Below are 13874 nucleotides of genomic sequence, written 5' to 3'. Positions count from 1 at the left end.
GTATGAAACATTTCTCCCCCAGCAGGTTACGAGAATATGAACTATAACATTCTAGGTGCTTTGGCAGTGATTTTGTCATCACTGGTCCAGGGCCACAAAGAAGCTGTCAAGAAGTTCTTACTTGTACACTTCCCGGCCTCTGAAAGTACTGTATATGCAGAATGATCCTGATTCAAGAAATCAACGGGTTTAATTTCTGGCTATAAAATAGACTGCGATGAGTGTCAATTATAAACACGTACCTGACCTGCCTCACACTCTGTCTGTGCCAAGTGCCCTGTCTCTTCTTTAAAATCCTTCAGGAATGACCACCATGACCGAATGCCATGCTTCCTGCACATATGGTACCTCTTCTGATTATTTTGTACAGATTTTCATGTACCATGTACCTACTGAAGTCTTTGGATTGTAAATTTCTCAGGACAAGGACTCTGATGTTTGTTTGGGCACATCCTACTTACTTTACAAGCTTGTAGAGCTATAAAGACAGTACCCAGCACTATAAAATACTTATGGAACAGGAACATCAGTATAAAATTGTACAGAATTAGGCTGGCACTCTGAAGTATTTATTTCCAGGCATCTTATAAAGTACTCCACAAGACAAACAATAAGCAGTCACATTGAGCTTTACTCTGAAATATTCTTCTCACCTGTTAGTATCTCTGGCCACGTCCTCATAGACACTTTGCACTCCAATCTCCAACCTTGTGCAGCCGTATGACAACATGTCACTCAGGTGCCGCTTCAAGCAGTAATCAGGCCTGGTCTCTATGGTGATCCCAACACACTTTGTGAGGCTTCTTTCTGAGTACCTGTGATCAAAAACAAGCTCCTTGTTATGATCACAAATCAGTCACAGACTGTTCAAAACAGTCCAAAGATTTCCAGGTGTCAACTTTTTACAAGTTCCTCTTCAACTAGAACCAGGAAAAGAGAAACACACTATAGCCTGGCAATCAGAATGGACCCAATACTGTCACAATGTGAATATACATAGTTATATACATCTACAAAAAAAGTTTCTCATTTTTTAATATTAAAAAAAGTGGAATATGCCTGGGCTCACAAGGCTTCTTTCAAACAATACTTGTTGGGAAGAGGAAGATCTCCCCTGAACTGATCAAGCCCTTTTGTGCTAGCAGCAGTGAGAAGCGGGGCCTATATAAGAAGGGAAAGTCAAGATGGGAAATAAAAAGGTGAGCTGAGTTACACCACAACAGCCAATCTGACATACTCAGCTAATACTTCTATTCAGGTAATTGAGGTGCATGTTTCTCCAAATTCTACAAAATCTTAGTTTAGATAAAGCTCTGTATAATCCACTCGTTTCCTGTTCCCAAGGAGTACGGTTGAGCTCCAAGAGGCAGTGGAGTTGAGTGGAGCTTCATTTACGTCTGACATTGCCCAGGGGAGCCTCATTTCAACTCTTTTTCTTTATGGGACTAGATGCATAACACAGACTAACTGACATATGGTGTTACAAAAACCCTCCAACAAGAAAATAATATTCAGTAAGTTACTGCAAAACTTAATTCAGTGGCTTGGGGCACAGGATAAAAATAAAAAGTAATATTACTATTGATACGTGGATAAAAACTGTCAGACATTAGGAAAAGGTTGTCTTTTAAAAACCCACTGAAGTGTATTCTGATTTGTAAGAATTAAAAAAAAAAAAACTTGTCCTTGTTTACAAATAACTAATGGTCCCATATCAGAGGGTATATATGCATATTAAGGAATAAGCCACCTTCAGTATTGTGTAAAATATAAAGAGAGGAGGAGAAGGGAATCAGAAATAATTATTTTTTTCTCTTGAAGCAAATTCATAGCAAAGTTATGAACTGCTGAATATAATGAACACCAGAAGACCCCTAACTACAGTGGTTACAAAAATACTGTTATGATTCCAGTGCAGCATGATAGCTAATGAAACTGTCTTGCTTAACTCCTTGTATGCTGTAAATAAAAGAGTGGCTGAGTTAAAATAGTGAAATAAAAATAAAATGGATATTATAGTATCAAAGAGGGCAATCCAAGGGATTAAAACCAGGGAGATGGTTTCAGGATTCATAACTGGCAATGCTTACATCAGAATATTGAATATCAACACACCTTTCAAATCATCTGGTTAGCTTCTCCTCCCCTAATTTCCAAGATCACTCCCAGAACAGTATCACCATTCTTCTGGAAAAGGACTAGCTGAATTTTCCTGGTCATTGTCAGTTTTCACTGGCTGGAATCTTAAGCTACAAATGCCAGTCATTGCCAATTCATAAACAACTGGAAGGACTAAAATCATACTTTTCCCAACAAACCTCTCTAGGACTGGACATGTTTTATGTCCAGGAGGAATGAAAGGCAGTGACAACAACATACATGGAAGGAAAGGACTAATACTGGTCAGTGCCTGTGCTCTATGTTTAGCAGCTTTCTATTTCTACAATAGAATTATGCTTATCAGCCACGCATCTGGCTACAATGTCTCTTGTGTATATATAAGTATCTATTCTATGAAGATTTAAAAAAAAGAAAAAACCACAATGCTCATACTGAGCAGGCCATTTGAAAACAAGAATCATTCATTGATACTGCAGTTTTTATTGGTTAATTTGCAAGGAGAAACAGAAGGCAGAAGTATATGCCACTCAGCATTCTACTGCAAATGATTTTGGTAAAAAATCTTGCTCGTTATTCCCTGAAACATGCAGATGCAAGGGAAATAAGAACGCTAGAGAGAGAAGAGGTTTTTCTCCTCCCATTAAGGTAAGAAATAACAAAGTAAGAGAACAATAGGATATTTTAGCATCACTCCTGTTTGCAAAAGGATAAATCTATTTCACTTTGAACTTAACATTTAATTAAAGAGCGTCACAAAACTTGTAAAGTTATAAAGGGAAATGGACATTTTTACAGGCACTTACAAGGCAGCTGAGATCTCCCCTCAATCAACCTCACTGTCTCCCTTTTAAGCTAATAGTTATCTTTGATTCATCAACTACTTCCTAGAACTGCTGCATTGGAAAAGTACGGCACTGGTTGACGGACGGTAGCATCAGCGCGTCAAGGGTTAGGTAATTTTACAGCCAATAACATTTGTAGTTATATGTGCCAAGAGAGAGGTAATCAAATCTCAAGCATCGTGTTATAGGCTGATGTGGTGTATTGTGCTTTTCTTTGTCTTCCTTAAAAAGATCAGGTATAAGCTACTGCCAAAGGCTTGTGACTTGATGGAACACTGGTCTAATCTGGTATGGTAAATTCTACAGCAGATGGAAGTGTCTGTCATGCCTCCAATCTATTGTGAGCTGCCATAAATAAAGAGTAGAGGGAAATGTCTTTTCAACCCTGCAAACACAGACAGAAGATTACTAAGTTTCAAAATACACAGAAAAACAACAAAACCTCAGATAATCATGAGAGGATAAATTAATATAAGAAAGGTTGATGCATAGATATTACGCCAGACACATCAGAAGTGATTAAGAAACAGAAAATAAGTTGACAGAGAGTCACACTAAGAACTACAAAAGATTATAATGTAATGGAAACCAAACACATCTACCGGAAGAATGGAAACTGACCCGAGTGAACATTGTTTAAAGTCATCCTAGACTTATATACCCCTTTTACTGTAGGGAAGGTGTTGCTAAAGGACACCATTAACTTGAAGAATTACACTTCTCACTGAAAGTTCTGTACCCATGAGTTAACTGCAACACTTACAGCTAAGATAAGCAGAAACACCTTGGTACTAGGGATAATGGACAAAATAAACCTGGAATGTAGAGATCAGTTTTATACATGAACAGCACATGGATAGAACATGCTGTACAGGGATTGGTTCCTGAGACATAAATAAGCAAGTCATGAAGCACATGATGCAATGTATAGTCAGGAATGCAGATGTTAGTAAACATGTATATAAGGAAAAGTTTCACTGTGTAACTTTAGATTTGTGACAGGTTTCAGAGTAGCAGCCGTGTTGGTCTGTATCTGCAAAAAGAACAGGAGTACTTGTGGCACCTTAGAGACTAACAAATTTATTAGAGCATAAGCTTTACTTGCCCTATAACCTCAGCCATGCTGAACACAACGCCTTCTACAGCCTCAGAAACAACTCTAACATCATAATCAAAAAGGCTGACAAAGGAGGTGCTGTCATCATCATGAATAAATTGGAATATGACCAAGAGGCTGCTAGACAGCTCTCTAACACCACATTCTATAGGCCATTATCCTCTGATCCCACTGAGGATTACCTAAAGAAACTACACCATCTGCTAAAAAAACTCCCTGACAAAGCACAGGAACAAATCTGTACAGGCACATACCTAGAACCCCGACCAGGGGTATTATATTTGCTTCTCAAGATCCATAAACCTGGAAATCCTGGACGCCCCATCACCTCAGGCATTGGCATCCTAACATCAGGCTTGTCTGGTTATGTGGACTCTCTCCTCAGGCCCTAAGCTACCAGCACTCCCAGCTATCTTCGAGACACCACTGACTTCCTGAGGAAACTACAATCCATCGGTGATCTTCCAAAAAACACCATCCTGGCCACTATGGACGTAGAAGCCCTCTACACCAATATTCCACACAAAGATGGACTACAAGCTATCAGGAACAGTATCCCCGATAGTGTCACAGCTAACCTGGTGCCTGAACTTTGTGACTTTGTCCTCACCCACAACTATTTCACATTTGGGCACAATATATACCTTCAAGTCAGAGGCACTGCTATGGGTACCCGCATGGCCCCACAGTATGCCAACATTTTTATGGCTGACTTAGAACAACGCTTCCTTAGCTCTCGTCCCCTAACGCCCCTACTCTACTTGCGCTACATTGATGACATCTTCATCGTCTGGACCCATGGAAAAGAAGCCCTTGAGGAATTCCACCATGATTTCAATAATTTCCATCCCACCATCAACCTCAGCCTAGATCAATCCACACAAGTGGTCCATTTCCTGGACACTACTGGGCTAATAAGCGATGGTCACATAAATACCACCCTATACCGGAAACCTACTGACCGCTACACTTACCTACATGCCTCCAGCTTCCATTCAGGACACACCACACGTTCCATTGTCTACAGCCAAGCTCTAAGATATAACCGCGTTTGCTCCAATCCCTCAGACAGAGACAAGCACCTACAAGATCTCTATCAAGCATTCTTAAAACTACAATACCCACCTGCTGAAGTGAAAAAACAGATTGACAGAGCCAGACGAGTACCCAGAAGTCACCTCCTACAAGACAGGCCCAACAAAGAAAATAACAGAACACCACTAGCTGTCACCTTCAGCCCCCAACTAAAACCTCTCCAGCGCATCATCAGAGATCTACAACCTATCCTGAAAGATGATCCCTCACTCTCACAGATCTTGGGAGACAGACCTGTCCTCGCTTACAGACAACCCCCCAAACTAAAGCAAATACTCACCAGCAACCACACATCACTGAACAAAAACACTGACCCAGGAACCTATACTTGTAACAAATCCCGATGCCAACTCTGTCCACATATCTATTCAAGTGACATCATCATAGGACCTAATCACATCAGCCATACCATCAGGGGCTCGTTCACCTCCACATCTACCAATGTGATATATGCCATCATGTGCCAGCAATGCCCCTCTGCCATTTACATTGGCCAAACCGGACAGTCTCTACACAAAAGAATTAATGGACACAAATCTGACATCAGGAATCATAATATTCAAAAACCAGTGGGAGAACACTTTAACCTGTCTGGTCATTCAATGACAGACCTGCGGGTGGCTATTTTACAACAGAAAAACTTCAAAAACAGACTCCAACGAGAGACTGCTGAGCTGGAATTGATATGCAAACTAGATACAATCAACTTAGGATTGAATAAGGACTGGGGATGGCTGAGCCATTACAAACATTGAATCTATCTCCCCTTGTAAGTATTCTCACACTTCTTATCAAACTGTCTGTACTGGGCTAGCTTGATTATCACTTCAAAAGTTTTTTTTCCCCTCTTACTTAATTGGCCTCTCAGGGTTGGTAAGACAACTCCCACCTGTTCATGCTCTCTGTATGTGTGTGTGTATATATATATCTCCCCAATATATGTTTCATTCTATATGCATCCGAAGAAGTGGGCTGTAGCCCACGAAAGCTTATGCTCTAATAAATTTGTTAGTCTCTAAGGTGCCACAAGTACTCCTGTTCTTTTTAGATTTGTGATGTACCTTGCATCTAGTCCATGTTGAGCCTGGCCAGCTTGACCATAGGGTTGCGGTATGCCAAATAAAGGTATCCGAGTGACGAATTCTGGAGTCTAACTGAGTTTTTGAGAACCAAGTGGAAAAGGGTTTCATGGGATGCCAACAAAAACATGTACTGTGGAGCACAGAAACCCTTATAAAAAGAAAAGGTAAGGAATGGAAAAAGAAAATCAGTACATACTGTCTTAACGGTTCTCTATCAGATACTGGATTTTTTTAAAGTAGTCAATATTAAGAAAGTCAAGTTGGCAGTGTTTCTATTTCAAAGTACAGTCAATGCATCAGAGCATTCTCCTAGCCAGTAATCATGAAAAAGAAAGGATGGTCAGATTTATACTCTGTGGTAAGGAGTTTCCTTCCTGATAGGATGGTCAAGGCTTCTGTTTATTCTTCTAGGAGCCCACTACCGCTTTGCTATTCAATTTATACAAGAGAAGGTTAAAAGGTGACCTGATCTTTGGTCCACATATATCTACACAGGGAGACAATTTGATAGCAGACAAAGACAGAACAAGATCCAATGGCTGGAAGCTGAAACTAGACAACTTCAAATTCCTAAAGGCACAATTTTGTAACAATGAGGTTAAGTGACCACTGGAAAAACTTATTAATAGATAAGGCCAGAAGGGACCACTGTGATCACCTAGTCTGACCTCCTACATTAATACAGGTCATAAGATTTCACTGACTTAATTCCTGATGAAACCAGAGCACATCTTTTAGAAAAAGCATCCAATCTAGATTTAAGGATATCCAGTGATGGAGTATCCACCATGACCCTTGGTAAATTGTCCAATGGTTAATTACTCTCAGTTAAAAAATTTACACCTTACTTCCAGTCTGAATTTGTCTAGCTTCAACTTCCAGTCATTGGATTGTGTTCTACCCTTCTTTGCTAGGTTGAAGAGTCTTCTATCAGATTTTTGTTCCTCATGAAGATACTTATAGACTGTGATCAAGTCACCATTTAACCTTTTCTTTGATAACCTAAATGGATTGAGTTCCTTGAGTCTTCCACTATAAGATATGTTTCCTAACCCTTTAATCATTTTTGTGGCTCTTCTCCAAATCCCCTCAGATTTATCAGCATCCTTCTTGAATTGTGTAAAGACCTGGACACAGTATTCCAGCAGCGGGGGCACCAGTACCAAATACAGAAGTAAAATAACCTCTTTACTCCTACTCAAGAGTCCCGTTTATGCATCTAAGGATCACAGCCCTTTTGGCTACAGCATTGCACTAGGAACTGGTGTTCAGCTGGTTATCCAGCATGAACCCCACCGCCTTTTCCCAGGCTAGAGTCCTCCATCCGATAAATATGGCCAGCAATCTTTGTTCCTAGATGTGTGACTTTTTAAAAGATATGCTCTAGCCAATCAAAAGTTATGGACTTGATGCAGGAATCACTGGGTGAAATTCTACATCCTGTGTTATGCAGATCTCAACAGTCCTGTAACGGGGTTGGGATGCATATGCACAACCGAGTGTGTCTGTAATGTCCCTTGGGCCCTTAAAACTTGAAGCTGTACCTGAAGGTCAAATGTTTCCTCCTAATCATGAATCCCTACATATTATGCTTCCTGTCTCTTAGACAAGCAGGGTCAGGGAAAGGGCTCTCTGCTTCTGTCAGGCAGAAGGCATGAAAGGGAAATATTTACAGAGAACAGGAACCAGAACAGCGTGATCCCATGGAAGAAGGGCTGTAATGACAGTGACAACTGGAAACAAGGGCTGAGAGAAATGCCTGAGGTTCAGTGAGACAGTTGCTTTATTTTGCATCTTTGCTTTTTAGTTAAAAAAAGCCCTGAGAAAGAAAGGAACTGGAACTGCACAGTTGTTTGGAGTATTTCACCTTCCCAAACCACTGGATCAACCTACCCGTTTTAAAAGTCCCTATTGGCCTTAAAAATGTATTAGTGTTTATGTATTAGTGTTTCCCAAATCAGATGTACTCAGTTTGTTTTTGTAAATTCAACCAGGACTCAGAGTGAAGAAGTGTTCTTTTCTTTACAAACATCAACAAAGGTCTTATAGACCATATTATTTCCCCCCACCCCATCCCGTTACACCTGTGCACCCCTACAACTATCAGTAGATTTGCACAGATTTACTGAGTGGAACATCAGTTCTTCTGAGGGTGCACATGGAGAAACAGAATCCCCTGTTCTCCTACTCTGATGATTTTTGCAGGGCTCACAGGAGTAAAAAGCAGTAAAATCTAATTTTTGTCACACTGAAGTAAGCAGATTTGACTCTGAATTTACACTGACAATTTTAAACAAATCATTTAACAAAACGTCTGTTTTTTTTCTCAATTTCACTTTAGTTTGAAGGCAGTGATAATTTTAGGGACCCAAACTTCATACACTCAGCAACTACTTACATTTACTGTTTATATTATGAGAGAGCCCAAAGGCACCAACCAGGATCTGGGTCCCAACATGTGAAGCACTATACAAATGTAGAGAGTAAAACCCCTATTTTATTAACTAATTGGGGATTGAGTTCATAAAATCAAAAAGATCATAAAGCTGAACATCTCAAAATTACAGTAGGTATGGTACATAAGTGCAATATAGTGCACTGCCTCGCTTTCTACTTGTCTTTCAAAACACTGCAATTTCCAATTCACTGAAGGCATAGGAACGTAAGAGAGTTTTGGTTTGTTCTTCGTCATCATCACTTTCATTATACTGGGTTTTTTTTCCTCATCAGGAAAATGGTTCCTATAAACAAGACTGGTGTTTATAAAAGCAAGGTTCAACTGTAGTAAGACAGCCCTGTCCTAGAATGCTTACAAGCTAAAATGACAAAAAGATACAAGATAAGGATACAATGTACAAGCAAAGCAATCAAGGCAGGTGCAGGCCCATAGCAGGTGAATTCCATGCCTTGTGTGTCACATTTGCTTACATATTTTAACTGTATTGATAAAAAAGCCCTTGTTTTAGGAGATTTTGCCTGGAACATTTGGGGTTCAAGTGGGGAAAAGGAAGAGTGAGTGGAGAGAGAAGGAGAAACGGGAGGATGAAAGGAGGGTGAGCAGTGTAACAGAGGCAGTGAGGTTGGTCAGTTGAGGGGTGATAATGTTAGGAGAGGGGATGGAAGGAAGGAGTAACAACCACCAAGGGCAATACAGCAAATAGTGGAGGGGAAAGAGGGGAAATCCAGAGTCAAGTTAAGAGATCACTGAACAATGTCAGGAGACTGTGAAGGCCCAGTATCCCAGGTGAGCCCTTCTGAGGGTGTCCTGGAAAACCTTGGTTTACTCCCTGTGCACTCAGCTCTAAGCAGTGCACTTTGGAAGAAGCCCCAAAGATATAGGTATTTCCACAGTTCACCCTCTGCAAGTTTTTGGCTTTTTCCTCACAGGCTCCTCAGTTCCACTTTCAAATGGTTCCTGCCATCCCCAACCTGGCTCAAGAGAAATGCCAGTAAGTATGTCTACACAGGGATAAAAAAAAACCAGCAGCTGGCCTGAGGCTACATCTTCACTACCGGGGGGGGGGTCGATTTAAGATACGCAAATTCAGCTACGCGAATAGCGTAGCTGAATTCGACGTATCGCAGCCGACTTACCCCGCTGTAGGGACGGCGGCAAAAATCGACCTCTGCGGCTTCCCGTCGACGGCACTTACTCCCACCTCCGCTGGTGGAGTAAGAGTGTCGACTCGGGGATCGATGGTCGCGTCCCAACGGGACGCGATAAATCAATCCCCGAGAGGTCGATTTCTACCCGCCGATTCAGGCAGTTAGTGTAGACCCAGCCTTGGTCAGTGGACTCGGGCTCAGGCTCAGAGGCTGAAAAATCACTGTGTAGACCGGGGTGGGCAAACTTTTTGTCCCAAGGACCACATTGGGGTTCCGAAACTGTATGGAGGACCGGGTAGGGAAGGCTGTACCTCCCCCAAACAGCCTCGCCCCTGCCCCCTATCTGCCCCTCCCACTTCCTGCCCCTGACAGCCCCCCCGTCAGAACCCTGCCTCATCCAACCTCCCTGCTCCTTGTCCCCTGACCGCCCGCTCCCGGGGCTCCCCATCCCCAACTGTCCCCCCCGGGATCCCACCCCCTATCCAACCCCCCCTGCTCCCTGACTGCCCCGACCCCTATCCACACCCCCACCCACTGACAGGCGCCCTGGGACTCCCACACCTATCCAACCCACCCTGTTCCCCGTCCCCAGAACCTGCACCCCATCCAACCCCTTCCCTGTTCCCGACTACCACCATCCCCCAAACCTCCGCCCCATCCAACCGCCCCCTGCTCCCTGTCCCGACTGCCCCCAGGAACCCCCTGCTCCTTATCCAACCCTCCTGCTCCCCACCTCCTCACCATGCCGCTGAGAGCGGCAGGACTGGCAGCCATGCCACGCAACAGTGTAGCTCCGGGGGAGGGGAGACAGCGAGGGAGGGGCCGGAGACGAGCTCCTAGCCGGGGAGGCTAAAGTGCCGGGCAGGACGGTCCCGCGGCCGTAGTTTGCCCACCTCTGATGTAGATGTTCAGGCTTGGGATGGAGCCTAAGCACTGGGACCCTGCGAGGGTGGAGGCTCCCAGTGCTTGAGCTCCAGCCCGAGCCTCTACTCAGCAATTTTTAGCCCCACAGCCCAAGCCCCGCGAGCTCAGGTCAGCTGACCCAAGCCAGCTGCAGCCACAGAGCTTTTATCCCCCTGTAGACATACCCAGTGTGTCCATGCAATTTGAAGTTACAAAAAAAGGTGCACTTAAACTATCAATATCCACGAAGTATGAGGAAAAATCTGAATATCATGTATGAACAACATGCAAATTCCTTAAATTAGGCAAGCCCCAGTACATAAATTTTCTGTCTCTCTCAAACTCTAATGGCCTTGCTATATCATCACTCTAGCATCTCAGCAACTGCAATAATGAGCTCAATATCTACAGTTTTCTGCTGGTGAACATGACAGGCATTAGATCTTACTCACAGAACACGTAGTTAGAAAGTCACATTTGTGGTAATGCAAAATGTTCATAGTATGGACTCCGTAAAGCTTACTGCTAACACTGTGAAGTACAATTGCCTTTGTATCACAGCACTTCACGACTTCCTTTATCATTCATGCCAGAAATAATGAACGTCAAAAAGGGTTCTGTTTCACATCAGCACTAGTTCCTCAAGGATCAGTTTTACAATAATGCAACAGCTACAGTACTTTAAAAATAAGGTAATTATTAACTAAGACTAAACTCTTACTTGGTTAATTTTCATAAAGTAACGCTATTTACATTGTCTGCGAAAAGATCCGCAAGAATAATCCTTTTTCTGAAATGCCACCACATTAGATCAGTCACAAACCCATTCCCAATGACAAATGCATCATAGTTCAGTACAATTTGGTGGAGACCCAAGACATGATCTCTGTGTAAAAGAATATCAATTTTAACAGCTGGAATTCTTAACTTTTTTTATTCCCTTCTCAATTTCTTTAGTGATGAATGGAACGAAACTGACACGTCTGAAAGTCCTTTATCCACAGAAAAAGTCCATGAGCAGCAGCACTGCAAGCCTCCTCTACCCCATTCTGTCAACATACCTCAGCCTTGAGCCATCAAAATAGTTCAATCCATGGTCCATGTAAATGTTTGGCTTGAGTGCCAATGAAGAAGTAACTATGATAATTTAGGGGATTAAAGTTTCACACAGTTTTCAACTCTGCTCTCAACCTTCACAAAGCAACATCATAACCTTATAGGGTACACACAGTCACAGAGAGACCCTAGCATTGGTACAGAACTCATGCAGTATGTGAGAGACGGAATGGGTGATATTGGGACGTGCATAAGTGTCCAACAGCACAGAACTAAGGCACGCATGAATCCTACAATCATAATCATGTCAAAATCTGTAGTCATTGCCTTAGATCTCCAAATCAACTTCTTAAGAGCTTCACCTCTGGAAGTGTGCGTGCTCTGGTGGGTGCAATATACAAATCTTCTTGGCAGAGACATGGAAGACTCCTAAAAGAAAACCCTAGAGGATTCCCTGGGATAATAAACATACTTAACCCCTCCCCAGGGATAACAAACATACTTAAATCCCACCGTCCATCTTCAAGATGAAGGCAACACCAATGTCTAAACACAGTTTTTTTCAATACAAATTCAAGGTGAACTGCAATAAAAAGAACCCAAGTGTGAATGAGCTTACTGATGGAGTGAAACTTTTCAAACAAAACATATATGTACACCTGTGGCAGGAGCTAGACTGCCACAACTTTCATATGCACCTTTGCCAAAGACTAGAAGATCAGAAAAAAATAACCTTTTATCAGCCAAGATATTGGGATGGGAAGCAGATTCTTATCTCCTCCTTCACCCCCCCAAATTTTCTGATGTTCATGAATTTGTACTGGTGAGATGCCAGCTCCGGAGACTGAAATCCTTCAGGTATTCACGGCACACCCCTAGCATTTCTCAACCTGACTTGGCATGGGCATGAGAGGGGAGTTCGCTCACCATGGCCCATTCAGTCCTTGCCCTCTCTGCTGGTGTCATCAAGCAAGCCAACTAGTGCCAATTGTGATATTTTCTGTTAAACTGACATGTCCACAGCAAGCTGAATATATTAGTCACTTAAGTGTCTTCAGACAGCCACTAGGAGAATTTGTGGTTGCTTAACTGAAAATTTTCTCTTCTGTAAATGGATAGATCCAGAGGTCCTAAGTTACTACCCAATTGAGCTGAGGACCTGCAACATATGAAAGTTTTCTTGAGAAGCTGAGCCACATCTGTCATTCAAACAGTCAGAAGAGATTATTTAATTTGTCACACGATGGAAGATATTTCGGGATTCTTATTTCCACTATGTATTAATTTATTTTAAGATTTTAACCAAGCACCTACCATTACTCCAACACAAAAAGTGATCAGGTGGAGCAACAGACAATTCCCATGCATCAGAATTAGAAAGGGCTTGGCCACTAATACGTAACACATTTTAGATGTTACATAGTTTATTATTGTATTAATTAGAATGAATACTTGGTAATTATATAATGCCTGATTCCTTGGCCCATGCTCAACCCACTAGACCAACCATTGTCAAAATGTGGAACCCTTGCTGGTGGTCCATGGAGAGGTGTCAGGTCATATAGTGCTGGCTCCACTTCATTGCTTCCAAAAAACTTCTGCAGATGTCCAGACTCTTCATTGCCAAGAAGGACTTGGCTGCCTGTAAAAGCAGCTGAAAACAAGGAAGAAGAGAAGAAAAAGGAGCCACCAGTAGAACAACTAAGAATAGTCAAATATTTTCCCCACTAAGGAATTGCTGTAGTGGCCTCAGGGTTGTAGAATAGTTGTAAATAGAGGTGATCCAGGTGACAACGAATAAGAAGCAAGATAGGTCTACAAGACATTCTGAAGATGTGGGACACACTACCAAAAAGTGTAAGAGAACTCCCTGCACTAAATAACAGCTTTCCTCCTACTAAACGACGGAAAAATGGTTCATGACCTCTTATGTCACCCTACCACACCAGCAGCATCAGATAAATCACTTTTTAAGAAGGAAGTGGCTATCAAGCAGGCAGTTCTGCAACAATTAGTATTAAAACTATTTTCAAAACCAAATCCCAGCTTACA

General features: G+C 42.2%; 1 protein-coding gene across 4 annotated transcripts in view; it reads right to left on the bottom strand.

The window, feature by feature from the left end:
* Positions 1-13874, bottom strand: part of ELP3 (elongator acetyltransferase complex subunit 3) — a 131490-nt gene that overhangs the window by 80876 nt on the left and 36740 nt on the right. For all 4 annotated transcript variants that reach the window (XM_054023191.1, XM_054023190.1, XM_054023193.1 and 1 more), the window contains one exon: positions 654-815. In XM_054023191.1, coding sequence (XP_053879166.1) covers positions 654-815 — 162 coding nt within the window. The remainder of the gene's footprint in view (positions 1-653; positions 816-13874) is intronic.

This window comes from Malaclemys terrapin, chromosome 3 (genome assembly GCF_027887155.1).
Source record: "Malaclemys terrapin pileata isolate rMalTer1 chromosome 3, rMalTer1.hap1, whole genome shotgun sequence".
Lineage (NCBI taxonomy): Eukaryota > Metazoa > Chordata > Testudines > Emydidae > Malaclemys > Malaclemys terrapin.
Note: the sequence above shows the minus strand (reverse complement) of the source record. Positions and strands in the feature narration are given on the sequence as shown.